The following is a 26,283-nucleotide window of genomic DNA, read 5'->3' as shown; positions in this document are numbered from 1 at the left end:
TCTTTGGATGCTGACAAACGACATCGTATCATTCACTGAGCTCACTATAAAAGCTAGATAAAGCATTTGTCCGTGCAAATGGTATTAGAATATCAGAAAAATTAAAAATTAAAAAAAGAAAAAAAAAATAATCTTTGTTTTCTAATCTTTCGAGATGATCGCCAATGCCAGCCTCATCTCCTGCAACTTCTCCACCTTCCCATCTTTTCCGCTCAAAAACCCAAAGCTCAAAACTTTACTCAAAGCCCATAATATTAAACCCAGATTAGCACATTCCAAAACGAATTATGGATGTTTCTCAAACCAAAGTCAAAGTGATAAACCAATTTTCTCATTTCAGAAAAAGGGTCTTCGTCAAATTTGTAAGAGTACCTTAAACAATCAGAACCCAAAAGACCCAGTTCTTAGTAATGAAGATGGCTTGGAAAGTGAGGTTGGTAAGAGTGAAAGTGTTTCTGAGGGAAGGGACTGGACGACATCAATTTTGCTGTTTGTGTTGTGGGGTGTGCTAATGTACTACGTTTTCAATCTGGCTCCAAACCAAACCCCGGTATTTTGAATTTATAATGATGTTTTTATTGGCTTTTTATGCTAGTGGGTTTAATGAATTTTTGAGTGGAATTCGATTCTGTTCCCAAAAAATTAATGATTTTGTTTTTATAGTTGGAGAAAATCTCGAAATGGAAGTTGAATGCTATTTCAGCGTTGTCAATTTGTCATCTTTGATTTTCTTAGTTCGCCAGCCTATTTTCAATTTCATTTTGTTACTAATGGATTGTATTGAATTTAATTTAAATAAATAAATCATGGATGGCTGATATTGAGAATTCTCTAATCGACGACGCCACAACTGTTCTAGTTTAAGAAAACTCTTTGTAGTTCTTATTATCTGAAAGGAATACGAGGTGTGAAATCAAGTTGATTTTGACATGTAAACTCCATCTCTTGTTTTCTTCTAGTCAATGAAATATTCAAACCTATCACATTCTTAACGTGCAGATCTTTTGATGCTTTATTTCAGTCACAGGACTTGTATTTCTTGAAAAAGCTCTTATATTTGAAGGGAGATGATGGTTTCAAAATGAATGAAGTCCTTGTGGCTCTGTGGTATATAATGGGTCTGTGGCCCTTGGTGTACGGTATGCTTTTGCTTCCGACAGGTAGAAGGTAATTCTGCTAAGTGCCACTCTCATTCGCCTTTTTATTTTCTTCCATCGTATAATAATAGTTAAGGTCAGTTCGGATAGGGAATCTTCAGGCCTCATGTTAGTCACTGCCACCATGAAAGGCTCTTAGTCATTAGTTTAGATATCAATTATTGAAATCAAATTTTTTTCATTGGGAAGCAGTCTCTTTCTATATCAGATAGGATGATGCTTGTAAGATACTTTAGGTATCACAGATACCAGAATCTGCATGTATAAAGCAGTGGTTTGCATCAAGGAAAAGAGCAAGCAAGTAGTTGTTGCTTCATCGTTTAGGGAACTGAAAACACAAACTATTTAATTTCTTGTTTGCAGTTCAAAGAGCAAAATTCCAGTCTGGCCTTTCTTAATTCTTTCATTCTTCGCTGGTGCATATGGTCTTCTTCCTTATTTTGTACTTTGGAAACCACCACCTCCTCCTGTTGAAGAAACTGAGCTCAGCAGATGGCCTCTGAATTTTCTAGAATCAAAATTGACAGCTGGGGTAAGAAATTTTTCTCCTTCACAGTTTTCACCCTGTATAAACAGCTAACAAGAAGGCTCAAACTACTGTATATGCTGTATGGTACAAACATAACAATGTTTGGAATACTTCAAAACCAAAGCCAAAAATGACAAAAGTGTGGACTGTTCCAGTGACACTAGATTAAGTGCACACGGAACATCAGTCACGTAGATATCTTCTTCAGTAATTTAGTGGAGATCTTTGTAGCAATTAGGCATTTATTTCTTTTTTTTTTTTTTTATGTAGACATTCAAGATTGGAAATAGCATGCTTACAAATCTTTGTGTGGTTTTGTGCTTACTTAAAAACCTTTGAGACATATTTCTATAGACGTTTTCTTGTCAATTTTCCATGAACTTGATTGAGTAGGGAGCTGATTGTTGACTGCTTTACTTGAAAATAACAGAACCTCCAGTCCTGAAAAGGTTCATTCATCAAATCTTTACCATCTATCTATTTTTTTAATAACCATTGCGGTAGTAATTAAAAGTTCATTCTTCGATTCTGTTAAGTGTAGCATAATTTACTTGAACTTCTGAATCATTGTTACTTTATTAGATGGTCACCCTGCTCTTAATAAAATTTGAGATATGATTGCAGTTACATTAATTTCTTTATTCTACCTCTGGAAATGCAAGTTAACTCCATTATGCATCAGATATCACTTGCTGCAGGGCTAGGTTTAATCATTTATGCAGGATTAGCCGATGGAGACATCTGGAAGGAATTTTTCCAGTATTTCAGGGGAAGCAGATTTGTAAGTATTTCAACTATTGACATATAAAATACACATTGCATTTACAATAATTTTTGTATGTTGAAAAGGTTGGCTGCAGTTTACTCTCACTGACAGTACTTAGGTTTGCAAGCGTACTGACCTCCCCTTTCTATGCTGTGTATCGGATCTGTTTTTGCTCTTTAAACTTCGATGACTGTTAACTGAAGTGAATTCTGGTTCATTTTTCTCATTAAGAATTTTGTGTGCAGTCCATTTAAAGGGGAATCTTAGAAAGTCGAAGAATAAAAAAACCTTTTATTTTACAGATCCATGTCACGAGCCTGGATTTTACTCTCCTATCAGCATTTGCTCCATTTTGGGTTTACAATGATATGACCTCCCGGAAAATGTAAGTGTTTTGGTGTTGTCCATTTACTCCTTTGAGCTTTAAGCTCTTCGTTTCAGACGCGGTTTCGTGGCTTATCTCATTCTCGTTGCAGGTCTGATAAAGGTTGGCTTCTACCTTTATCATTGGTGCCACTCATTGGTCCTGCTTTGTACATTGTCTTACGGCCAGCACCACCATTGACAACGCCTTTACCACTTGGCAGTGCTACATCTAAGCCAAAATAACATTTCAGCTAATACCTCTGTAGCAAAAAAGTATTGCCCCTCGCCCAAGATGGGTAAATATTACACCAATGGCAGGATGATTTTGAAATGTCACTGGTCAGGTTTTTGGCACTCACATATTCAGTCATCAGTACATTCCTAATGTTCATGCTGGCAGAAGTGCTCGCAGAAGGGCAAAGTTTATAAACATTGTAAAAGCTAATAGTGTCTGTATAAATCTCAACGATTGAGGACCCCTTTTTGCGTCTGCCGCATGAGGTGAAGGGAATGAGATAGTTGGGAAAGACTTAAAAAACGAACTCTAAAGAATATTGAATTCAGGTGAATGGCCATTTCTTTGACTCGGATTCCAGTGGCATTGAACTACATGACATTGTCGAGGCTAATTGCTAAAGAATATTCATCATATTTTCTAAACTAATTCTTGAACAATTAACAGCACAGTATTATGTTTCTTAGAAAGGACATAGAATCAATGCTGAAAGAGAACTATGGCCCCCTTTTATAGTATTAATGATAATGACAACTATCTTCAAAGCAAGCCATTGTGTTCAGTCTACAAAAAAACATAATTGGAGAAGAAAATATTTCATAAGAGCATCAGAATCGATTTTTCAGAATATGTCATGATTTCTATTGCTTCAAGATTAGATATTTGAGTAACAAATATCCGTTTATGGTCAATCAGACAAAGCGAACACAATATCCAACTAATTCACAACAGAGGAAACACATCAACTATAATATACTACATAGGTTCAGCCATATAACTTCTGCAGGTCATTTTTGAATTTGGTCTTCAGTTGTTCCCTCTTTATCTTGAGAGCAGCAGTAACCAATCCAGACTCGGGTGTCCATGGTTCTGGAAGCAACTTAATCTTTGCTGGAATTTCAAACTTGTCCAATTTTGCATCTTTTCCTACCTGATTGTAAATAATTTAAGCAAAACAAAGGTATTATCAACTCTAAAACATCTTTTTGAACGAAACCAAAACCATCAAAGGCTAAGAACCGAACTTGAAATTCTAAGATCTAATGAGAAAAAATGATCTTAAACAGAAAATAACATCTGCTTCTATGCACAAGATGATATATAATCCAGAGATTGCTGGCTGCAAAACCTAACAAGATAACAGAAATTAATCCACAATCACAAATACGCTCATATGTTTTTTTGTTTTTTTGACCCTTGATAATAGAAGAAAGACAAAGATCTTAGTGTTCCATGTTTCAAAAATATTCCTTTTTCAGCTTAGGAAGATCAGAAGACTTGCACAACATAAAACCATTTCTAGAAAATTTAGCAAATAAGTAATGATACACATACCTTGGAAAAGGATTGCTGAACCTCATTTACTGCTTCAGATTTCTCACAGAGGTCAGCAAAATCATTATATCGTATGCCAGCTTCTCGGGCCCACTTCTCAAGGGCTTGACGGACAGGAACAACTAAAGCTACACAGTTGTTGTGGAAGGGATCCGCATATAGCATCAAATTGTCCACATAATTACTTGACAATAAGGCAGCCTCAACCTGCATTCAAGGTAGCTATCAATAAGATAAGCATCCCAGAAAAATACAACTCTGTCTCAGAAAATTCTCAATCCGTTAAAATTAGGTGAAGTTCTAAATGTACCTTTCCAAGAGAGATATACTCTCCATGTTGAAGTTTAACAATATCCTTCTTCCTATCTATAATTTCTAGGCAACCATCCGGATGAAATGTTCCAATATCACCGGAATAAAACCAGCGAATGCCCCTCTCATCAACCTAAAGCATGTAACAAGCCCCTTCAGCCAGTATTTATAAGATGTAAGGATAGAGTTAAAGCACATATGGGCATACTTAAAACACACAACCAAGGAAATTTACCTTGTACACCTCATTAGTCTTTTGTTCATTCTTAAAGTAACCAGCAGTTACAGAGTGTCCCCCAATAACTATCTCCCCTCGGGGCAATGGTTTGTCAGATGTCTTATACCCACCTTCTTCCCAAGAAACAAGCTGCATCACATAAGAAAAGATATGTATGAAATCCTAACTCTTGAAAATGCCACCACAGCTTACAAAAACTTATAATTTGGATAAAATTCAACATTTTCTCGTTACTGGTCATTGATAGTACCCAAGTGCATAGTTGGATCTACTTCCTATAAACTCAAGTTTTTAGGATTCATGGTCACTTAATATATGGTATTAAAGGTCAAAGTGTCTGTTTGATAACCCCCTCAGGTAATTTATTGTCCCCTATGAAGCCCACTATGTCAGGTTACCAGACAAACCTACACCTGAATGGAGTTATAAATGCGTGTTGTTTTTGTTATTTGCGTACATATACTTGGGTCCATCTCCTGCCAGCTTAAACTTTTTGGATTGATTGTAACTTGCAATCAAAAAGAGGAAACACAATAAAAAAGAAAGCGGACAAAAACTATGAAGAACATAAGCTAGGCATGCTGGGAAGTTTCAAACATGACACTCCACATAATCTTTTTTTACCATAACTGTATGATTCTGATCATAAAATCCAGCTTATTTTCTTGGAAAGAAGCTTTCTAATATACCTTGACGTAGCAACAAGGAAGAGGTGGCCCAACACGACCCACCGTTGTGTCATCCGCCTCAGAAAACGTAGCTCCAGCAAAAGTTTCTGTCAAGCCATATGCTTGACCAATAGGGGCCCTATTTAAGAAAATCAAGAGCAGAAAATCAACTAGATGTGGACACCAAGCAAAGAAAAAGAAATCACAGAATTAACCCACAAAATGCACTACAAGATCTGCAGGACCGATATGGCAAGTAACTGAATTGTGACTTCTCAAGTATTTGTCAAACTACAATAAATGCATGCGAAAGTGATATGCATAGGCATCAGAGTTAGCATGAAGAGTAAAAAAAAAAAAAAAAAAAAAAAAAGATCCCTTAATCATCTCTAGTATCAAGACATTAGAACTATTACCCCATGCAGATATTGATGAACCGCTGTGTATCCCCAGATAAAGGAGCTCCACCACCGAGAATAAATCTGATGTGTCCACCAAGTACAGAACGAATTTTATTGAAGACAATTACATCCCACAACATTTTTTCCAGCCCCCAAGCCCCAAACCAGCTTCCTTCCACAGCAGCCAGTCGGCGTTTATATCCAAAATTAAAAAGATTTTTCACTAAACCTCCACCACCCTCAACCTAGAATATATCGAAACAATTAGCAATAGAATTATCTTTCACCAACATATATGCACCAATCACAATGAAACCAAGTAAACAGACATGAATGGTATCTAAGTCACACCTTTCTCAGAACTCCATCCCGAACACGATCTAGAATAGCAGGAACTGCTGTCATGACAGTGGGCTTCAACGCAGACGTATCTCCCTTTGTTCCTTTCTTAATTTTATTTGAAGTGTCTGTTAAAGTCAATGCTGAGCCATAACCCACTTTACAACCAGCAGCCAACATGACAGACTGGAAAACCAAAAAGCATTAGAAATAACATAAAAACTAATATATCAAGTAAATGTGAATCTAAAGGTACCTCAGCTGCTAGTTCAAATACATGAGCCAGAGGCAAGTATGCCAAGTATACATCTTGGGCACCCAGACTTGGAATCACAGTCATCACACCTGCACAAGTGGCTACGATGTTTCCATGTGTTATCATGACTCCCTACATACCCCCATTAAACATTGTTAAGAAAACAATTAATCTGATTTCAATATCTACTGAACATTATGAAAGAGGTTAACCAAGAATGCACACTCAAGGAAATATGCAATTAAGCACACAAGCTCTTAACCAATATTTGTTAGGGCATTTGCAGCAAAATGAAAAATAAAAAGGTTTGCCCTGATTGTCAGTGACAAGATCAAAGGATACAATTCCAAATCAACACTTTTGTTTAAGCATCAATAAAATATGAGCAAATCGGAAACTTATTAAGAGAAGAAAAAGCAGGAAGAACCTTTGGTAGACCTGTACTGCCACTTGTGTACATGACAACAGCAATACCATTCTTGGAAGGTAAGCTTGGTTGAACAGGACTTTTCATACCAAGACCCTCTACTTCAGAAAAGGAAGCAACCTTCCAACTGCCCATACTTCCTGAGAAACTAGTATCAACTGAAGATTCATCATCTTCAAAATAAATAACATTTTCAATTGAATTCACTTTCGAACTTATTGCAGCCAACTTCTTCAGCTGTTTGGCATCGCATATCAAGGTTGATACTGACGTCTGTCAAAACATTAGATTGCCAAGTGAGTATTCATATTGATTTTATATTGTAACTAAGGTACATCATATTTGGAAGCTATAAATATTCTCTATCCTAGTTTATACTATAATCTATAAATTAAGTAGGAGCAGTGATAATGGCACCCACCTCATTGAGTGAGTGGATTAGTGCATCCTCACCTAGAGACGCATAAACAGTAACAACAGTAATGTTCTGTCGGAAGCATCCCTGAAGTCCAGGACAACCATTGGTATTTCCACAAAGTCAAGTTCAGAAGACAAAAGCCAAAAGAGGCACCAGAATCAACAAGAAGAAATGTATAAATTAGTAGAAAGGCAACCTGAAGAGCAATAAACCACTCAGCCCGGGTTTCAGAAAAAATCGCAGCACGGCTATCCACATTGTGGCCCAATTGAACAAGCCCAGATGCAAAGTTGCAAGCACGATCAAATACCTCAGCATAAGTTAGCCATTCATAATCCCCCAAGTGAAGCTTCTCAAATTTCCTACCATCACTACCTGTGACAAATTCCCTATTAATTAGTTTCCTTGTCCCAAGAAATTGACTTTGGGAATACCTTTTACAAGACTGCTCAAATAGAGCTGCCATGGTTGTAGCTTCCTTCCAAGGAACTTCAATCAATTCAGTTGCTCGAGCATTACGTACAGCATAACCAGCCTCACCACCAACTTCCACTGGAACTCCTCTTTGTTTTCCCCTTTTCTTCCCCATAAATATAGTGGAACATGATAAAGGTATAAGTATGCCAATTACAACAGCAGCCACAATCCCATATTCCCCATAGCTTTTCCACCATGATGAGTAATCACCAGCATGAAAGCTATCCAGCATTGGTGTGTTCAAGAAACTCTCCTCGGAGTCCCCCATTACTGTTCCTTGAATATAAATAAATAATAATAATAATAATAACAAAAAATTAAAATAAATTTAAAAAAAAAAAATTTATATGCTTTCTGAAATAGACCAAATAGTTATCTAAAATAGGAACGCTGATCAGTAACATGAGGAACAGACATCACAACATCAAACTGAACAAGATGAATAATCAAGAAGTAAAAGAACTATAAATATCCATAAAATGCATCAGCAGAAAACTTACTAGAAATCTGATATATTGAAAAATTTCAGTTCTTTCTGAAAGTAAATGTCCATTGGGCTTAAGGAATTAGATCAACAACAATATATAGAATTGCAGGTAACATATATCAAGTGAAGTATACCAATACCAAGAAGCAAATATTTAACTTCAAAAGGGGAATGTGTGCAACTTGAGCTCCAAAATTAACAATAATATAATAATATATTATTGACAAAAGGGAAAAAAAAAAAAATAAGTTCAAGTTTAAAAAGAAAAAAGAAAAAAGAAAATTTTATTCAGTGCAGATATCGATTTGCAACATTGACTTGCTCTCTAGAGGGTGGAAAATATAAAACTTTAGACTTGGTAGTCATTCTGATTTTCCAACCTTCTAGAGAAAATTTGGAAGAATCATAAAGAAACATTGATTGATACACAGCTAAATTAAACCTCCAGCTATTATATTATCAAAAAATAACAATAAAAAATAATTTTAAAAAAAAATAATTGCTGAAGAATAACTGTATCTTCCACTTTTTCCATGGCAGTAATGCAGTTTCACTCAATATCCATCCTCACATACAACGAAAGCCCAAAAACATAAAAAAGGACAACTACAAATCCAAAAACCAGAGGCAAAATAATAGGACAAGATCACACATAAAGAGCAGTCATCACTAAATCAATCTAACACAACCAACAAAAAGAAAAAACTTCCAAACCCATCAGATTTTTTTCAACATACAGTACGATCATATAACTAAATTCATCACAAAACCCAGAAATCTCATTCAGGAATAAAAAGAGGAATCAACCCAAAAAAAAAAAAAAAAAATCCAGAACTCAAATGAAAAAAGCACAAAACAAAGGTAGCAAATTGATGATCACAATGGAAACAATTAAAGACAAAAACAAAAATGAAAATAAAAAATAAGAAAAACTACCTCTTTGAAAAAGAAGGAAAAAGTGGGAGCTGGATTGTTCTTCAGTGAAACAAACAGAACTTGAGAAGATAAAAATAAAGCATATAAGCCTATAAAGCCAAGCAACGTACCACAATGACGATGACACGGAAGGTGGTGGTGATGACCAAGAAGAATTGTCGGGCCAAAGCAAAATATACGCGGAAGAGCATTAAATATACGCGGAAGAGCATTTTTTGTTTTTACTTTTTATTTTTAAAACGAATCAAAAATAAAAAAATAAAATATTAAAATCATGAAGATGACCTCACGGAGTAATTATACTTTGGAATGCTACCCACTTTTACTCAGGGGTATTTTCGGATTTTCACTGGTATTCGAAAACCCCCCCCCCCATCAAGCCATTGCCACGCGGCTCTGTTAGAGATAGTGATAGTCCCCGCTGACAAATCCCCAATCACGCGTTCAACTCTCTACGTGGCGTCACCGCTTTCACCCTCCTGATTACCACGTGTACCAGTGCCAAATTTTGACAACTTTTTTTTTTTTTTTTTTTTTTTTTCTGGGTTAAAGAAAGAAGTTAAAAACATTCCACGTCGTCCTTTGACGCCGTCGTTTTGATGCTGGAACATTGTGATGAAGTAATCTTTTAGACCAATTTAAAAATAGAAAGGGAAATTAATTTTTAAAATTTAATTTCTGAAAATTATTTTTTTTAATCCAAATAATAGAAAAGTTGATATTTATAAATAATTATATTTAATATTATATAATAAATTAAAAATAAATATATATTTTAAAAAAATTTCAAAATTATTTTTCCTTTACACCTATTAAAAAAATAATTTAACAATTTTTTCACATATTTTTTTATTACTTTGTCTTCTTTCAATAAATATACTATACAATACAAAATAAAATCACTTGTTTTCAAAACAATTAAATTCCCATTAGCTTTATATCCGAATATACCGACAAAGCTGATGAGATATATTGATGTGAAAGCCTTATCATGATAAGGATCAAAATTTATTACCAAAATTTTTTTGGATTATTCTATTTTTTATTATTTATTTTTTTTATTATTGGAATTGATCTAAGCAGACTCTTCTCTTCAAGCATATTCTTTCCTAGAAACTTGGATATGGAGCAATGCTTTTTGACATTTCCAATAATTTCCATTTTATATCATCGTTTTACATGATACCTTGCTCAATTAACTGATAGACACAATATAATTATACAAGGTTCTCTTATGCCATACAAAATCTGACCCTAGTTTTCTTTCTCAATTTTCTTTTCTTTTTTTCTTTTATTTTCTTCTCTTTTTACCCACAAGAAAAGGGCTTAGTCGCGGTTATAAGTTTGACTAAAACTTGACTTAAAAGTGGGCTTTAAAATATGTACGATATCCTTTCATGTTTTTTTTTTTTTTTGTTCCATCGCTAGGTGGCATTCCAAGTGAAAATAAAAATCATTACAATTACAATTTCAGGTGCAATGGGGTTACAACAATGTTTCTCATAAGAAAGAAACCAGAACAACCAATTTATACACATAAAATAAATAAATAAAAGAAATCAATATAATTGTATTGTTCGTCTGATTAGATCATCTTCCATGCTCCACGCAAAACCCAGAAGGGGTGGGGGATGCACTAATCAGCAATGAGTGTATTTATAACACCCATAACCAGAAACACAACATATCTATGATAAACTAAAGAATTGTTACTGAAAGAAAATATGCATGTTATTTTAACACGATTCAATCTGTGAAAAAGAAATAATTCAAAGACGAATTACTCCTAAACAAAAGGGTGTTTTGAAACGCAATCTTTTTTTTTTTTTTTTTTTTCCTTTTTTATTTATGGCATATAGCATTGTCTATATTATTATGAATTCTTTATAACCAAACCGAGCAAACTTAGTGGAGTAGTTAGCAACACTGAAAAGCATCTTGAACTACAAACCCTGCAATTCAAGTTCCAACGTAAAATCTGAAACGCGAACTTGTCCTTGCTGAGAATGAAATATATTTAACCGACACCAATCTCTAATTGTCTGAGCCCTTCTAAAAACCAGCTGAATAGTTTTTACTACGTGTGTAGCTATATGTTAAGAGAAGTATAAAACTAAACCATCTCAACTGTAATCCTGAAGTGTGCTATATTAAAATGGTATAAACAAAAGTAATATGCCACTTACAATCTAAACAGAATCTAAACTATTTAAGCATCTAACTTAATAATATAACAATTCAAGTATCTAACTTCAATAAATGACAAGCACTAATATGAAACAAAATATAGAAGGCTATCTAGAACTGCATGTCAAACAGATGACCAAAAGCTCTAAGTTGATGCTTGATCTAACTTCGATTATCTAACACGTAGAGTGAATCCAGGCAAACTAATGGTTCATCTGATCTTCTAGATTGTGCCCACTTGCAGGAGTGCCTAGTGTCAGTGGAACTAGGCAAGATAATAGACCTGATGATTGGGAAACCTGCATGCAACTTCTATAGGACAGCTTAATATCTACCTTGCATAAGGATGGTAGCGACTACTGCCACCGTAACCTGTTCTACCACCATACATGCTTGGCCCACCATAACTAGGACCAGGGCCAGAATCATAATCACCGCCAGAGCCCGAACCAACATAACTTCCATAGCCCCCACTTCCACGCCCATATGTGCCTAAGCCACTGCCACCATAACCCCCACCAAGCCCTCCCCCATAGGAACCAAAGCGACTAGAATAGCCAAATGATGATTCTCCTCGATAACCAGAAAAACCACCACCACTACCAAAACCTCCAAAACCACCTCCAAAATCATTATCATTACCATAAACACCATAATCAAGCCTACTGCCAAAACCTCCAAGTGACCTATACGGTGCAGGGCCAAAAGCGCCACTGCCAAAACCACTATAGGAGTCTCCATAACCACCGAAACTATCATTGTATGGACGTACCCTAGAGTCACTACCGTATGCAGGAACAGGTGCTGGGTTTGAGGCCTTCTTTGGTTCAGCTTTCTTGATCTCAACCTACAACAAAGAAGTTAGTTAACCTAGCTTTTTTATCAGCAAGTTGTTTTGGAAAACCTGTCTTGTGGATCTGGGGAAAAAAATTTGTAATGAACTCCACTTAGATAGGAGATCAGATAATTATAATAACAAACGATAAAGAAGTTGACAAATTGGGAAAAAATTAAGACAGAGAACAAAGATAGCTATAATGTTATTTCGATTGTGAGCACATTTTAAACTTTGATTTGCTTCTCCATACAGGAAAGAATCATTTCCATGCACATTGATTTTCATGCCGAACCATTGGACAAAGCTTACCTGACTACCAGCCATATCAACCATATTCCCATTTGCGAGCAAACTATCAACTACTTTTTCACTGTCAAATACAATAAATCCAAAGCCTCGAGATCGTTTGGTTGCATGATCACGTATGATCTCATGTTCTACCACCTTTCCATACTTTGAGAAGAAACTCTTGAACTCATCTAGATGTCCAAAGAACGAATAAGAGATGGGGAAAAAATTATCAGTTTCACACAACAAAATCAATTTGACAGCAATTACAAAACATTAAAAGAGAATAAATCATTAACCATACCTTCAGTTACTGTGGTTGAAATCCCTCCAACAAAAATTTTCTTCGTTTTGAAGTCATTAGCTTGTGAAGCACCTTTTGGAATGGTTCTTTTGATCTCAACCTGCATGAAAAGTTGATACACAAACCAAAATCAAACACAGTTTAGTTTTTATCCCCTTGAGCTAAAGGTAAAAGAGCAACTAATATTTGTTTTAAGTTCCAGCATATCAGAAAAACAGCATTAGAACATAGTGGAGGAAAAACATAAGCACTGAAAAAGTAGAACAGCTAATTGTACTCTATAAAAAAGAAAGCAGTAGCGTTGCCCTAGACACTCTCACATGGGCTAAACCAAAAACTTCCCTTATTAGTGTGGGATAGGAGCAAGAGGCACCAATTAACACCAGTAACAACATTAATTTAGTAATTTTATCCAAGCTTGATCCTACTGGAAAATTCTCCTACTTCAAACATACCTTACAATTGTGCTATGGTATTTATAGATCTCAACCCAAAAAAAATAAAAATGCTAACCACAATTAAATGAAATAAATTAAAAAAAAAAAAAACAATATGTCAAGTATAAAACCTTTGAATAGCAAACATATGTTATAATTGTATAGTTATTATCAATAGCCTAAAGATGAATCTTTAAATATCTACTAAGGAACCTTTTTCATCTTGCATACGAAAATATATATATATGTATATATATATAAAAGAAAGAGAGAAGAGGGTGGTGACCTGTTTGCCATTGATGACATGGGTCTCTTGAATAACCTGGTCGACAACAGAAGGATCCGCATAGGTGATGAACCCGAATCCCCTGGGTCGACCCGTATGCCGATCTTTCATGATCACAGAGTCTGTTATCTCCCCGTACTTTTCAAAATACTTGACGAATGTCTCTGTTAAATCAATCAAACAATAACCCTATAAATTACCACCCAAATTAAGAGACAATAGGCTCCAAAAAAATTATTTAAAAAAAAAAAAAAAAAACCCTAGCACCGAATCGAAGAATACCCATTAAATTGATCACAGAATACACAAAGAAAAAAAGATTTCACAACGCAATCTCACCTAAATTAGTTTCTTTTGCCAAGCCTCCAATGAAGATCTTTCTGTAACAAAACCAAAACCCAAAAAAAAACATTTAAATAAATAAGTCTTTTTTCTTCCGAGAAAGACTATACCTTTTAAGAAAAGAGAGAGAAAAGAGAACGAACCCAGGGCAAGCACCATCGCCGCTGAGGGGGTTGCGGTCAACTTTCTTCGAAGCCATGGTGGTTTTGGTCCGAGGCGTATTGGCTTTCAGACCCAAAACCTTTGCTTTCTTCAGTAATTGTAAGGATTAGGTTACAAATTGATCTGATCGGATGCTAGGTTTTAGCTTTGGGAAGCGACGAGTGCAAATTGAATATCATATTGCAATGTCGTATCGAAAGCAGTATATTTATACCTACGCAATTTTATTTTCCTTTTCCCACTCATATTTGTTTTATAAGTTAACTCTGATAAAGAATAATAATGATATATATATATATATATATATATTTTGAAAAATAATAATATTTATGTACTGGAAAATTAAAAATATTTTGGATACAATAAAATTTTTTTTAATTTTTTTTTATTTATTATTACACGCCTTTGTATGTTTAAAATACTTAATACACCGTCCACATTAATTTTTCCACAGAATTTTTAAAATACATTATACAGAAAAATAATAATTTTTTATCATTCGCTTATTTTTATAGAATAGATATATGTAAAATACTTAATACATCAAAATTTATTCACATAGTAGTAACTTTTTTAAATTCTTAAAAAAAAAAAAACTGAAAAAAAAAATGTTACTTAATGAAAAAGAAAAAAAATAGTTACTTTATTAAAATTTAAAGAAAATTTTCATCTAAGGATAAGATGTTGGTTAAGTTGGTAATAAATTACAACTTTAAAAAGCTAAGTAGCTAATATTTTTCAATTTCTTAATCGAAAATATAAATCAATTATCAAGTTAGTCAACTTTATTTAATGGACTAGCTTTTATTGAAACATGGTTAACACTTAAACATAAGAGTAATTTTGTTAAAATAACTATTAATTCAATTGCTAATTCCATTGTTCAAGTAAACAATGGAATCCCATTTCAATTTCATTCTTCATTTAATTCAATTCGATTCTTTATTCTAATACATTCCAATTTATTTTATATTTCATAAATAAAAAAAACACCTAATAGTAGAAACCAATAATAAATACTAAAATTGTCATTTATCATTTGAATTTTAAACAGTTAATTGAAGTATCTAATTTTTTTTATGAATACAATTAATTAAAGTATTATATGTGATATATGCTAGGCCCATATGTGCATCCATACTATCAATGTACAAAAACTTTGATCCTTTTATTTCTTTTACTTTTTTACTTAGCAAGTTATTTACAAAGTACAACTGCCTAGTGGTGGTACATATATTGATTTTTATTTTTATTATAACAATTGATATTTTAGAAATCAATATCCCAGAGCCATGAGCAGATAAATGACTATACTGCCAAAATATTTATGTACATGCAATGTAATCGTACATCCAATTAAGTTTGTATTTTTTATTTTTTTTTTGGGTAATAAATTGTATTTGTATTGTTATATTAAAAGAATGCAGTAGCTTATATAAATACAACTTTTATTTCGAAAGAACAAATAATTTAGATAATATAAAACAAGTTACTCATTAATTTATTTGTGAATTTTTTATACACTTTGTCATTATTTTTGAAATGGCAGATAAGAAAAAAAAAAAGAAAAAAAAAATTGAATGTGAAAATGGGGATAAAAGACAGATTGAATTTTATCATGTTTAGTTGTCATTTCCATTAAGAGGTTGCTGTAGAAATCGTTTAGTGAAAGTCCGAATGGAAGAATTAAATAAAACATGTGATAGATGTATTTTTATCTTCTATTATTTATTTATTTGTTAATAATGTATAAAATATATTTTCGAATCCACATAACCTTTTAAATTATTTTTTGTGTGATAAATTTGTGTATGGATGCATTTAATTAAAAAATAATCATCATTTATTCTTCTATTGATTTTTATTTTTTTTCTTTCAGAGATTATAAATTTAAAAATATTATATAAGTGTTAATATTGTTGGAGGTTAGAGTATATTTATAAGCTAAAGGTTGAGCTCCTCCTTATATTTAAATGACACATTAAATAAATTTTATCATTTATTAAGTTGGTTTAAAGATGTTATTATTATTAATTAAGGTTGCTAATCAATGAATTAGTTTATTATAAAAACATAAATCGAATAGTTACAACATTAAAGTGAGACATCAATTCATATACAATGGGAATGTTGGAAAACTTAATCAGAAATAATACCATGGGCTTTTAATGCCTTTGTTTTTTTGTTTTTTTATATCAATTGCCAACTTTACCCTTTTTCAATTTTTATTTTTATTCAATTGATTTGTGGAACTAAACTGATGACATACAACTGACGGTCTTCTTTTGTTTTTGCCCCAAAAAAAGCCATTTTTATTTAAAAAATATATATTTTTATTTTAAATAAAACTCACTTATTAATAAGCTCTTCATTTTAATTAGAATTAATGGATAATATAGCCAAAAAAAAAATCATTATACTAATGGACAATACAACAGTAAATGATAAAAAGTATTCCAACACAATTTAGTTACAAACATTAATCCACAATATAGCAAAAACTAATCTTCAATTAATCAATCAAAAAAACTAAACAACGGGGATTATAGTTTTATATATAAAAGCATTTAGTAATATTTTTCATTCCAACATTTGAAAGAGACATTATCACATATGAAGGGGAAAAAAAGCATATGGAAATATTAAAATGAAAAGATAAAAGAGGATTTCCAACATAAGAAAAGTATTGTTTAAATAAAAAGATAATAAGCATAATAAAAATATTTGTCTTCATCACTTGCAAAATAATATGAATAAAATATTAGAGAAAATATTTTATATATTTAAGAAATATTACAAAGCCAATTTACGCATTTATTATTATTATTTTTGATAAAATCAATTTATGTATAGTAATAACAAATAGAACTTTAAAATCTATCTTCGTAAATTTCAATAACTCAAGGTAAAGCCTAACAAATACATAAATGAAATTTAGTAGCAAATAAACATATTAAACTTTTTTTTCTTTTTTTTGAGGTAAGTATAAATATATTAAACTTGCTAAATAAAACTTTGCAAAAAAGCATAAAAGTTGAAAAAAGGCAGCTAGTACGGGAAATCAAAAGAACCATCTCGAATTTTATTGACAGTCCATAAAAGATGGAAAAGGGTAAATAGGGTAGTTCATAAAAAAGATAAAAAGAGAGTAGTGGCATGGATGTTTCTCCGGTGGCAATAACCCTATCGTGGTTTTACACTCCCACTAAAGTTTCGGGAAGTATTAAAATTGAAAAAAAAAAAAAATGATTTTCAAGATTTAATTTTTTAAAAATTAATTTTTTTTGATATGTTTGGTGAGTAATAGAAAAATTAAAATTTGTAAGTAATTAAATTTAATCTTATATAATAAATTAAAGGTAAATATTTATTTAAAAAAATTAAAATTATTTTTTTGGCATTTTTAAAATGACACTTTTATATATGGAAACAACTTTCTCACATATTTTCCTACATTGGTGTGAATATAATTACCTAAGCCTATATTTTTTCATCTCACGATAAATATCTAAACAAAAAAAATAATCATTTTTTTAAAAAAATTAGATTTCCACTAATTTTATCACTGTCTAAACATACCATTAAAGAATTATTTTTTGGAAAAAATTGTTTACATGATATTTTAATTTTGTTATTATTTTATGGGAAAAATTTTATTTATACAACTTTTAAAATTTGTTATTATTTTATTTAAATTTGATATTTGTAAAACATACTATTTTTTTAAGTTTTATTTAAATTATTAAAAGAGACTAATCTATCAATTTTTATCAGTTTTATCAATTAATTTTAACAATTAAATATTAAAATTGTATTTTTATAATGTTATTTAATTATAAAATAATTTTTTTAAATTTTTTGTGCTAGTTAACGGGTAAAAATTCATAAATAAATTTAATTTAATATATATATATATATATATATATATGCATATACATATAAACTGAAGAATAGTTAATTATGATTTTAAAACATGGAAGCCAAATAAAATAATGACAAAATAAAAAAAATAAAAAAATAAAAGTGTAAATGAAATTTACACTATTTTATATAGAATCTCGCTTCCACTTGTTTATTTATCTAAACTTTTAGGAAAGCAACAACCATGGTTCAAGACTTAAAGTAGCTTTGAGGCCAAGGAAAGAGAGAGAGTGAGATAAAGCTAGTAAAAAAAAGTGTTTTGAGGCTTTTCTTTTAAATAGACAAATGAATTGGATACTTTGCTTAGCAGTAGTAATCTAGGAAAATGGCATCTGTCTCTCTCTCTCTCCCTCTTTCTCTTCCTTTCTTAGCTGTGTAGTTGGATCAAATTCAAAAAACTCATCAGAAAGATCATAGCTTGGGTTGAATTTGTTGGTAGTATATGTGTGTTTAGTAGTAATCTAGGACCCAATCCCTCAAACCCCACCTTCAAAAACATATTCACCATCCCTGTCTCTGTTTTTCCTCTTCCATTTTCGTGGCATAGTTTGTCTGGTCGTTTCGTGTGCTGCAAGGATGAGTACTAGTGGGTTTAGTGTTTCAATCCCAAACAGTGTGAGAAAAACGATCCAGGCCATTAAGGAGATCACAGGAAATCATAGTGAAGAGAAAATCTATGCATTGCTAAAAGAATGTTCCATGGATCCCAACGAGACAGCCCAGAAGCTTCTCTTACAGGGTATATTGCTTTCCTCTGGTTTTTGTTCTTCTTCTACTTTATGGGTGGTGGTTTGATCCTGATCGTGTTTTAAATGTTTCTCTGTGACCCATGTCTCGGATTTGATGTTTTTGGGTCCCTTTTTTTGGGTTTGTTTTATTATGGGTTTTGATTTTATTTTCGTTTCGGTTTTGTTTTTATATGAGGTGGAAATTTCAGTTTAGCGGTTTTGGTTTGCTATGATTGGTCTTCACTGTATTCATACTTTTTTTTTTTTTTTTTCCCATAAATTTTCTTTCTGATGCCATCTTTACGTTAGTGAAACCTTGCCGTTGGCATCATTCTTCGGCAGCTGAGACTTAGTAGGTTTTCAGGAATCATCCTCGGGTGTTTCAGAGTGCTTTTGCTATACTGAACTTCATGTGATCTGACATGACTTGAAATTACCTCTAAGAAGGGGTTTTCAGTTTACTCTAATCTTACTGCTTTAGCTCGGGTTCATTTGTATGATTTTATATTCATTGCTCTCTCGTGTCAAAGTGAAAAAATAAAAAGTAAAAAATAAAAAAAGAACTTAACAGGCCCGTATTGCATTGTTCAGATGCCTGAGGTAAGAAAAGAACATAAATTTAGGACTAGTGGTTTTTAAAATAAGTTTTACTATTTATCGTTATTGATGAGAATTATCCGATGAATTTTAATTAAAATATTTAATTTTATTATTTTATATTTAAAAGTTTTAAAAATAAAATTTTTAATAATAAATATTTAAATTATCATTTAGTAACAAATGATATTTTTGTTTTTAAACCGTTTGTTAATCAGCTAAAAAGCATTTTTTCACATCCGATTATGATGACATTTATGGTTTTGGCTTTTTCGTTTTTTTGTTTGAGAGGTCAGTCATTTGTTATGCAAACAAAAATGGTTCGTCGAGCCATTAACAATCCCTTTTGAATTAGTTCATTTACAAAACATATTTCTTTCTTTTTCTTTTTTTTCAAATTTTTTTATTTTTTTTTATTTTAGTCTGGTATAAATAATCTGGACAAATATATTTATGTTTGAATTATATAACTCTCGTATAACTGTATAGTTTGATATATGTAACCCGGATTGTACAATTCATCCTTGTTATATAGATCAAACGGTTTCATTCCATCCAGATTACATAACCTAGATATAATTATGTAGTTTGACATATGTAATTCGAATAGATACAATTTGTTTGGATTACATATAATAGACAATTCATGTATCTTTGAGTTTTCTTCTTAATTATATAATCCGAACACGACTAGAATAGTACAGTATTCATAACCAAGATATGTTCAATTTGTCCAAACTATGTATAGCGAAAGACTTTATAAACCATTCAAATAATTATTTTCTCTGGCATACAAAATCCAGACATGATCAAACCGTTTGAGGTACATATATTGAACAACTTTAGAATATATACAACAAAAATAATTGGTTGAAATAACAAATAAAATAGAAATTAAACAAAAATAAAAAACGGAGAAAGCAAATAAATAAGGAAAGCTGAATACTTATAATTTTAGGATTGAAATGAATGATTTGCCAATTAGTTTTGCCGAATTTTTTCATCTTGATCGTTAAATTCCATTGTCTGTCCATTTTTAGGATTTATTATTAATTCTTTTTAAAACTCTATTGTAGTGTAGGTAACAATTTATTCTCATTCAATTTATATACTTGACAGTATTTATGACTTTTTAATAAATGATATTTTGAAAATATTTAAAAATAATTAAAAATGTAGTATATGTATCAAAATTTGTAGTGTGAATATAACTACTCTAAAAAAAAAAAATTTAAAATGGGGGCGGGGGGCCCTCCGCCAGTAGCTTTCAATCTTTGGCTTCCAAGATTTTCTATACCACTTTTAGTGTTGAGAGGAGCTTGATTATAGTTAGGGCACATGTGAAAGGGATAAGGGTTTATGTTGAAAGTTGGTTAATACAACTTCTTTGATTGTTGTTTCAAGCATATCATTGAAAATCCTGTTCTGATGCGTGGTTTCCTGCTTTATGTTATTACAAGTTTGTCTCAGAATTATTACAAACTAATATTTATGTTGCTATTGGATTTTCAAAGTGGTTTAAGCATTAAGTTCCATACTGTAACTTAGCAAAGCTTTCTGTTGCAGTTATACGTCTTCTGTTATTTGTTTGTGCAAGATTTAACAGCCTCTCCATGTTATAAAGCATCTGTGTTTATCCGTTGTTGTGAAAATGCTGATTTTTAAAATATTATGAGAAATAGAATATTCTATGAATCTTCTACAGAATCCACTATCAAATATTTAACCAAGATGGGATTTCATGTGTTGTTTTACAGAAACATTCCATGGGGTCAAAAGGAAACATGTAAGGAGAAAAAAGGTAAGATCATAAATTGAAGATTAGCATATGTATTTTCACTTCATATGCATTATTCTTAAGATGTTATACATTGCCCTGCAAAGGTGCCTTTTATGGGGTTTTGTTTTGCTAGATTGGTGTAGCATGTTGTTGTTGCTATGTTGCCTGATTTTATAATTAATACAAAGCTTCCTATAAAAATGAAAAAAAAGGTCAATATACTTCGATCACACAACTTTTTATTTATGTAGACTTAGTTAAATCAAATATTGTTATTTTCATTTCATTTCGTTTATCTGCTTTCTTTTTTTTCTTTTTTTCTTTTTTTTTCTTTTTTTTTAATACTTATCATTATTATTTTTGTTTATTTGAGTTCTCATTTTTTTTTTCTTGTAAATGCTTGCAGAATCTGAGCAACAAACAGCCTGGAGAGGTGCGATGGAGATCTGGAACGCAGGGACGGGGGGGTAGGGGTGGTAGGGTGGCCTTGTCACCGCACTTTACATCTCATGGTACACAACAAAGTTCACACACAACTTATTTTGTGGTTATTGTTGCTGTGGTTCTTTTCCTTTTCCATCCATTGAAAGTTTTTGATTTGATTGTGTTGCTTTTAACTGTGTTTTTTGCCATCTCCATGCATAATTTTGCTCTGACTTATTAGTCTGGTTTTTGTCAAGTATAACAAAATTATAACAAGTTTCTGCTATCTCAAGTGGCATTATTCCTACTATTTTTGCGTTCGGGTTGCGGTGGTGGGGGAACTTATGGCCTCTATGGGGTTGTATGACAATTACTACTATCTCTGTTCTTTATGTAACTTCTGAAGTTTAATTATTTGAAAATACTAGCATGATGAACTATATTTTGTAATTGGGTCAGTCATAATGGTAGGCAGTTTAATTTTCTTCAGCATTTCCTCTTGTCAGATGGTGGTAGGGGCAGGAGTTCAGGTCCTGGAAAGGAGAATGGACTCAATCAAGGTGCAGAGAAGGATCTTGCTTCTTTGCCAACCTCTTATGAGAATAAGAATAAAGAAAGAAGTTCTGTTACAAGGTGACTACATTTTTTAAATCAATTGCTCTTTTTCCTTTTGAGTCTTTTATATCCTGTAGGATGACAGTTGGTACAAGTTACATGATTAATTTTTTTTGCAGGTCTGCACCTGTCATTGCCAATGGTCCTACCAATATAGCTTCTGGAAGCACTAGTACTGTGCATGCCTCCAATATATTAGCAGGAAGTGGTGATCCTGAGATAAGTTTGTCATATGCTGGCAAAGATATTTCAAGCAGTAAACTCAATCCTGGTTATGCAAATAAGAACCCAATTGCCGTTGGAACTGAGGACTCGTGGGAGCAGCCTGCACCAACACCAACGTCTTCACTAGCGGTCTGTTTCTCATCTTCAGATCCTGTCCTGGAGCCATCTAATGATTCTCAAGTTCCAGCTGCACTAGGCCTTGAACGTGAAGTAGGGAGCCATTGTCTCCCCGGTAAGCTAAATGCAACCATCCATATTGAGAACAAATTATCTTCTGTTCAGCCTCTTAAATATTACATTTTATGTCAAAAATGTGGTGACGTTGATAAAATGAGGATTGCTTTTGTCAATGACTAATATAACAGCTACTGAGATTGGTAGCTCGTCTGCACAAGGAATGATGCCAAACAGTTTCCAGGGAGTTGGGAAATCTCAACACACTGAGTTGTCATACTCTTTTTCTATATCAACTCATGGTGGTTTTTCAGTTAGTCTGCCATCATCAAATTACAGCAGCTGGCCACAACAAATAATTTGCGGTCAAAATGATGGTACTTTGGCTGATTACATCTCATCTTTTATTTCATTATTTTTGTAGCATGGGAGGGGTTTGCAGGAAACATTAAGAGGTCTGCTGGACTTGTCATGATGTACTTATTCATTATCTTTTAGATCTCAATGGATACTGAAGTTATTTCATATCTGTTTAAAGCATTCAGGTATTGGTCCTATAATTGCATATTATTTGTTCCGTTGGTGATGATTTTTGATAAAATGAAGGACATGTCTACATTGGGAAGTTTCAAACTCGGTTGTGATTATGACAATTAAGTGCCATTCAATTAAGTGCCATTCTTCTGAAAGTTAGACATGACTTGTCCATTAAATAATAAAGTTTTATCTTTCTTGTTATGCCCCAATTTCTTAGTTGATTTTCTTTTCTTGCTTCATTGCATTTTAGCAATGTATGCTTGTGGTTGGAAATATATATATTTGATTTCTTTCCTTGTTTCTTGCTTCCGCTACAAAATAAGAATTCAAAAAGTTATGTTAATGATCAACCTATATGGAGAAGTTCGGTTTCCTGAACAGGGTATAATAGATAATGAGATTAAATACAATGACAACGAAGCTGAGAAAAGTATGTTTAGAAGCTATCCGTTTGTGTTTTACTCAGTAATTGGTTACCATGTTAGGTTGATGACTTGCTTATTGATTTTATGTAAAATATTTGTAATTTATGTCTTCAACAGTTGGTTCTAATAAGGAGTGGAAATCAAAGCCTACAAGTTCTGCCCCACAAGGTCCTGGAACAGCTGGTGCATCTGAGATTCCAACTGCTGCTGCTGATGCTACTACCCTGTCACAACCAGTCTCAACTGTCCTTGATTCAGAAGAAGCAAAACTGCAGAAGAAGCTGGAGGAATTACACCTTCCACAACGTCAACATGTTATTTTACCAAACCACATCCATGTCCCTGAATCTGAAAGGACCAAGTTGAGCTTTGGAAGCTTTAGTGTTAGTTCTGAGGTAATTACTGGTAATGCCAGCGGTGAGGAGAGGGACAAGTGCTCTACAACTGTGTCTGAAACATCTCGGCGTATTGAAGATACTAGCGAGGAACACTCCTCAAGGTTTGTAATGTACTGCATTTTAGCATTAGGATTAGTGTGGATCGCATCACTTTTTGCTTAGTTTTGAGAGAAGTGCTTTCATTGAAAGAGCAATATCAAGTATAATATGATCGCATCACTTTTTGCTTAGTTTTGAGAGAAGTGCTTTCATTGAAAGAGCAATATCAAGTATAATATGATCATAGTTCATGTGGTAATCTAGTATAAGTAGTAACTTTGAGCTGATGCGACGATCCTTTTGTTTATTGTGTTGCTAATAAATTTAGAAAATATTACTTTAAAGTAATCCTGAAATGTGGAAGAAATGGAACGAATGGTGCCCCAGATTGGTGGAGCATCTTTGTACATCCAACAAGATTTCGATCTTTTTTTTTTTTTTTTGGGTTATGGGGCATGCATCCTAGATCTTGCAACCAGAAACATCTTCCAAGATTTTGTTAGATTTAGCAATTATGGGTGTCTATTTGCAACTTGAAATTGACAAAACTCCTTTCTTCGTTTGTATATATACATATCATATTCATATAATATAATCAATATAAGAGCATCTCCAATGAATTTTTTATACAATATAAATTCTTTATTTTAAAGAGTCAATCTCTAAAATAATCTTCGATCTACTCTGTATTTTGATTTTTTATAAAACAGAGTGGATTTGGCTTTCCATGGCTCTCAAATACACACTCTTTATATGCAATATGATATTAATATTATTTAATGCTTATTAAATTTCAAAACCACTATATTATATGAATATGTTTTAATTATTATTTATTGTTGAAAAATAAAAAAGAAAAAGAAAAAAAATATACATAACAATAAATGTTCGATGATAAAATAAAAATAAAAAATGTGATATAAAAAATATTATTGAAAAAGTTTTAAAAGTTTTATTTTTTATGTTTAAAAATATTCTTTATTATATGAAAGATGTTTTTTATTTTTAAAAAGCTTTTTAGAGATGCTCTAAGGTAACAATTACAAAACATTAAATGCTTAAAAGCAAGGAAATCATCAACCATACCTTCAGTTACTGTTACTCTGGTTGAAATCTTGGCATGGCTCTTTTCGATCTCAACCTGCCTGAAAAGTTTATGCAAAAAACCAAAACCAAACAGAGTTTACTTAGTCTTGTTATCCCCATATGCTAAAGGTCAAAGAACACCTAATATTTGTTTCAAGTTCTGGCCTATTAGAAAAACCAACATTAGCACTGAACCGCAGTGGAGATAAAACATGAGCGCTGAAAAGGTAGGATCTTAATGTGTACTTCAAGAGGTACCAATTAAGATCGGTAACAACATTGATTTAGTAATTGCATCGGCGCTTGATCCTACTACAAATTTTCCTAATTTAAACCATACCTTACAATTGTGCAGTATAGCATTCATTGATCTCAACCAAAAAAAAAAAAAAAAAAAAAAAAAAACACAATTAAATGAAATATAAATCTACATATATAAGTACAAAATCTTTTAATAGGAAATATATGTTATAATTCTATCATCATTATCCATATTTTTCTAGAAGCACCCCAAAAAAAAAGAAAACAAAAAAACACAGTTGCATAAAAGTATTATTTGATCTCAACCAAAAAAAATTAAGAATAATAATAACCACAGTTCTATGAATGGAATATAAAACTATATGTCAAGTATAAAATTTTTTAATAGCAAATATGTGTCATAATTCTACAACTAGTATCCATATTATTCTTCAATTGTCTATACAAGCAACCAAGCCTAAAGATAAATATTTAATTATCCACTAAGGAACCATTTTATTTATTTATAGCATATCTATTATATATGAGGACTAATATAATATAATATAATATAATATATATATATATAATTTACTTTTTTTTAAATAAATATATTTGAATATGTTATTAAATCTACATTGATTATTTTTTAAATTTTAAATTCTAATCCCTACTTATGATAATAATTAAATGATCATGTGTACTTTAATTTTATAAAATAAAATAAATCATTTGAAATTCACTTTCATATGTATATGTATATGTATATACATGTGGAGCAGAGAGAGCGGAGACCTGTTTGGCATTGATGACATGGGTGTGGTGAATGTTTAGACCAAATCAACAATAACCCATATTAAAAAAAAAAAAAAATAGTGGCCAAATCAAGCCAAATCAACAATAA

The 26,283-nt window shown here is 32.0% G+C and overlaps 4 protein-coding genes across 8 annotated transcripts; 2 read left to right on the top strand and 2 right to left on the bottom strand.

Annotated features, from left to right (window-relative positions):
* Positions 1-55: 55 nt before the first annotated feature.
* LOC107433892 (uncharacterized) lies at positions 56-3,402 on the top strand. Its single transcript, XM_016045276.4, has 6 exons — positions 56-550; positions 1,022-1,167; positions 1,521-1,689; positions 2,369-2,467; positions 2,755-2,837; positions 2,929-3,402. Exons 1-6 carry the CDS (start codon positions 155-157, stop codon positions 3,059-3,061), a joined length of 1,026 nt encoding a protein of 341 aa, XP_015900762.1. The 5' UTR covers positions 56-154; the 3' UTR covers positions 3,062-3,402.
* A 269-nt stretch (positions 3,403-3,671) lies between these two features.
* Positions 3,672-9,556, bottom strand: LOC107433887 (long chain acyl-CoA synthetase 8). Of its 4 annotated transcripts, none has more exons than XM_016045271.4 (12): positions 9,458-9,556; positions 7,644-8,200; positions 7,451-7,531; positions 7,030-7,302; positions 6,603-6,734; positions 6,359-6,532; positions 6,023-6,252; positions 5,628-5,745; positions 4,936-5,067; positions 4,699-4,833; positions 4,389-4,595; positions 3,672-3,984 (listed from the first exon to the last, which is right to left on the bottom strand). In XM_016045271.4, the coding sequence occupies exons 2-12, from the start codon at positions 8,190-8,192 to the stop codon at positions 3,820-3,822; spliced, it is 2,196 nt and encodes a 731-aa protein (XP_015900757.1). In that variant the 5' UTR covers positions 8,193-8,200; positions 9,458-9,556; the 3' UTR covers positions 3,672-3,819. The 4 variants fall into 4 exon arrangements, with proteins under 4 accessions (XP_015900757.1, XP_015900758.1, XP_015900755.1 ...); XM_016045272.4 differs by having other exon boundaries at positions 7,644-8,194; positions 9,458-9,553; XM_016045269.4 differs by having other exon boundaries at positions 9,348-9,503.
* Positions 9,557-11,470: 1,914 nt separating this feature from the next.
* Positions 11,471-14,442, bottom strand: LOC107416844 (heterogeneous nuclear ribonucleoprotein 1). The gene is made up of 6 exons (XM_016025395.4): positions 14,173-14,442; positions 14,027-14,067; positions 13,688-13,851; positions 12,965-13,064; positions 12,682-12,851; positions 11,471-12,381 (listed from the first exon to the last, which is right to left on the bottom strand). The coding sequence occupies exons 1-6, from the start codon at positions 14,226-14,228 to the stop codon at positions 11,866-11,868; spliced, it is 1,047 nt and encodes a 348-aa protein (XP_015880881.3). The 5' UTR covers positions 14,229-14,442; the 3' UTR covers positions 11,471-11,865.
* A 3,868-nt stretch (positions 14,443-18,310) lies between these two features.
* On the top strand, positions 18,311-24,397 carry LOC107433879 (GBF-interacting protein 1). Of its 2 annotated transcripts, XM_016045259.4 has the most exons (8): positions 18,311-18,851; positions 21,195-21,238; positions 21,624-21,729; positions 22,147-22,273; positions 22,375-22,712; positions 22,846-23,031; positions 23,193-23,275; positions 23,734-24,123. In XM_016045259.4, exons 1-8 carry the CDS (start codon positions 18,689-18,691, stop codon positions 23,980-23,982), a joined length of 1,296 nt encoding a protein of 431 aa, XP_015900745.3. In that variant the 5' UTR covers positions 18,311-18,688; the 3' UTR covers positions 23,983-24,123. The 2 variants fall into 2 exon arrangements, with proteins under 2 accessions (XP_015900745.3, XP_015900742.3); XM_016045256.4 differs by lacking the exon at positions 23,193-23,275 and having other exon boundaries at positions 18,318-18,851; positions 23,734-24,397.
* Positions 24,398-26,283: the final 1,886 nt, after the last annotated feature.

Source organism: Ziziphus jujuba, chromosome 4 (assembly GCF_031755915.1).
Source record: "Ziziphus jujuba cultivar Dongzao chromosome 4, ASM3175591v1".
NCBI classification, from domain to species: domain Eukaryota; kingdom Viridiplantae; phylum Streptophyta; class Magnoliopsida; order Rosales; family Rhamnaceae; genus Ziziphus; species Ziziphus jujuba.
Note: the sequence above shows the minus strand (reverse complement) of the source record. Positions and strands in the feature narration are given on the sequence as shown.

Coding starts and splice junctions, on each gene's coding strand:
- LOC107433892 (XM_016045276.4), top strand. CDS start 155: ATGATCGCCAATGCCAGCCTCATCTCCTGCAACTTCTCCACCTTCCCA. Junction 1,690..2,368: donor AATCAAAATTGACAGCTGGG/GTAAGAAATTTT, acceptor ATTATGCATCAG/ATATCACTTGCTGCAGGGCT. Junction 2,838..2,928: donor GATATGACCTCCCGGAAAAT/GTAAGTGTTTTG, acceptor TTCTCGTTGCAG/GTCTGATAAAGGTTGGCTTC.
- LOC107433887 (XM_016045271.4), bottom strand. CDS start 8,192: ATGGGGGACTCCGAGGAGAGTTTCTTGAACACACCAATGCTGGATAGC. Junction 7,303..7,450: donor TAATCCACTCACTCAATGAG/GTGGGTGCCATT, acceptor ATGTTTTGACAG/ACGTCAGTATCAACCTTGAT. Junction 4,834..4,935: donor AGACTAATGAGGTGTACAAG/GTAAATTTCCTT, acceptor TACATGCTTTAG/GTTGATGAGAGGGGCATTCG.
- LOC107416844 (XM_016025395.4), bottom strand. CDS start 14,228: ATGGCTTCGAAGAAAGTTGACCGCAACCCCCTCAGCGGCGATGGTGCT. Junction 12,852..12,964: donor TTCAACCACAGTAACTGAAG/GTATGGTTAATG, acceptor TTGGACATCTAG/ATGAGTTCAAGAGTTTCTTC. Junction 12,382..12,681: donor TTGATATGGCTGGTAGTCAG/GTAAGCTTTGTC, acceptor TCTTTGTTGTAG/GTTGAGATCAAGAAAGCTGA.
- LOC107433879 (XM_016045256.4), top strand. CDS start 18,689: ATGAGTACTAGTGGGTTTAGTGTTTCAATCCCAAACAGTGTGAGAAAA. Junction 21,730..22,146: donor ACCGCACTTTACATCTCATG/GTACACAACAAA, acceptor TCCTCTTGTCAG/ATGGTGGTAGGGGCAGGAGT. Junction 22,274..22,374: donor GAAAGAAGTTCTGTTACAAG/GTGACTACATTT, acceptor TTTTTTTTGCAG/GTCTGCACCTGTCATTGCCA.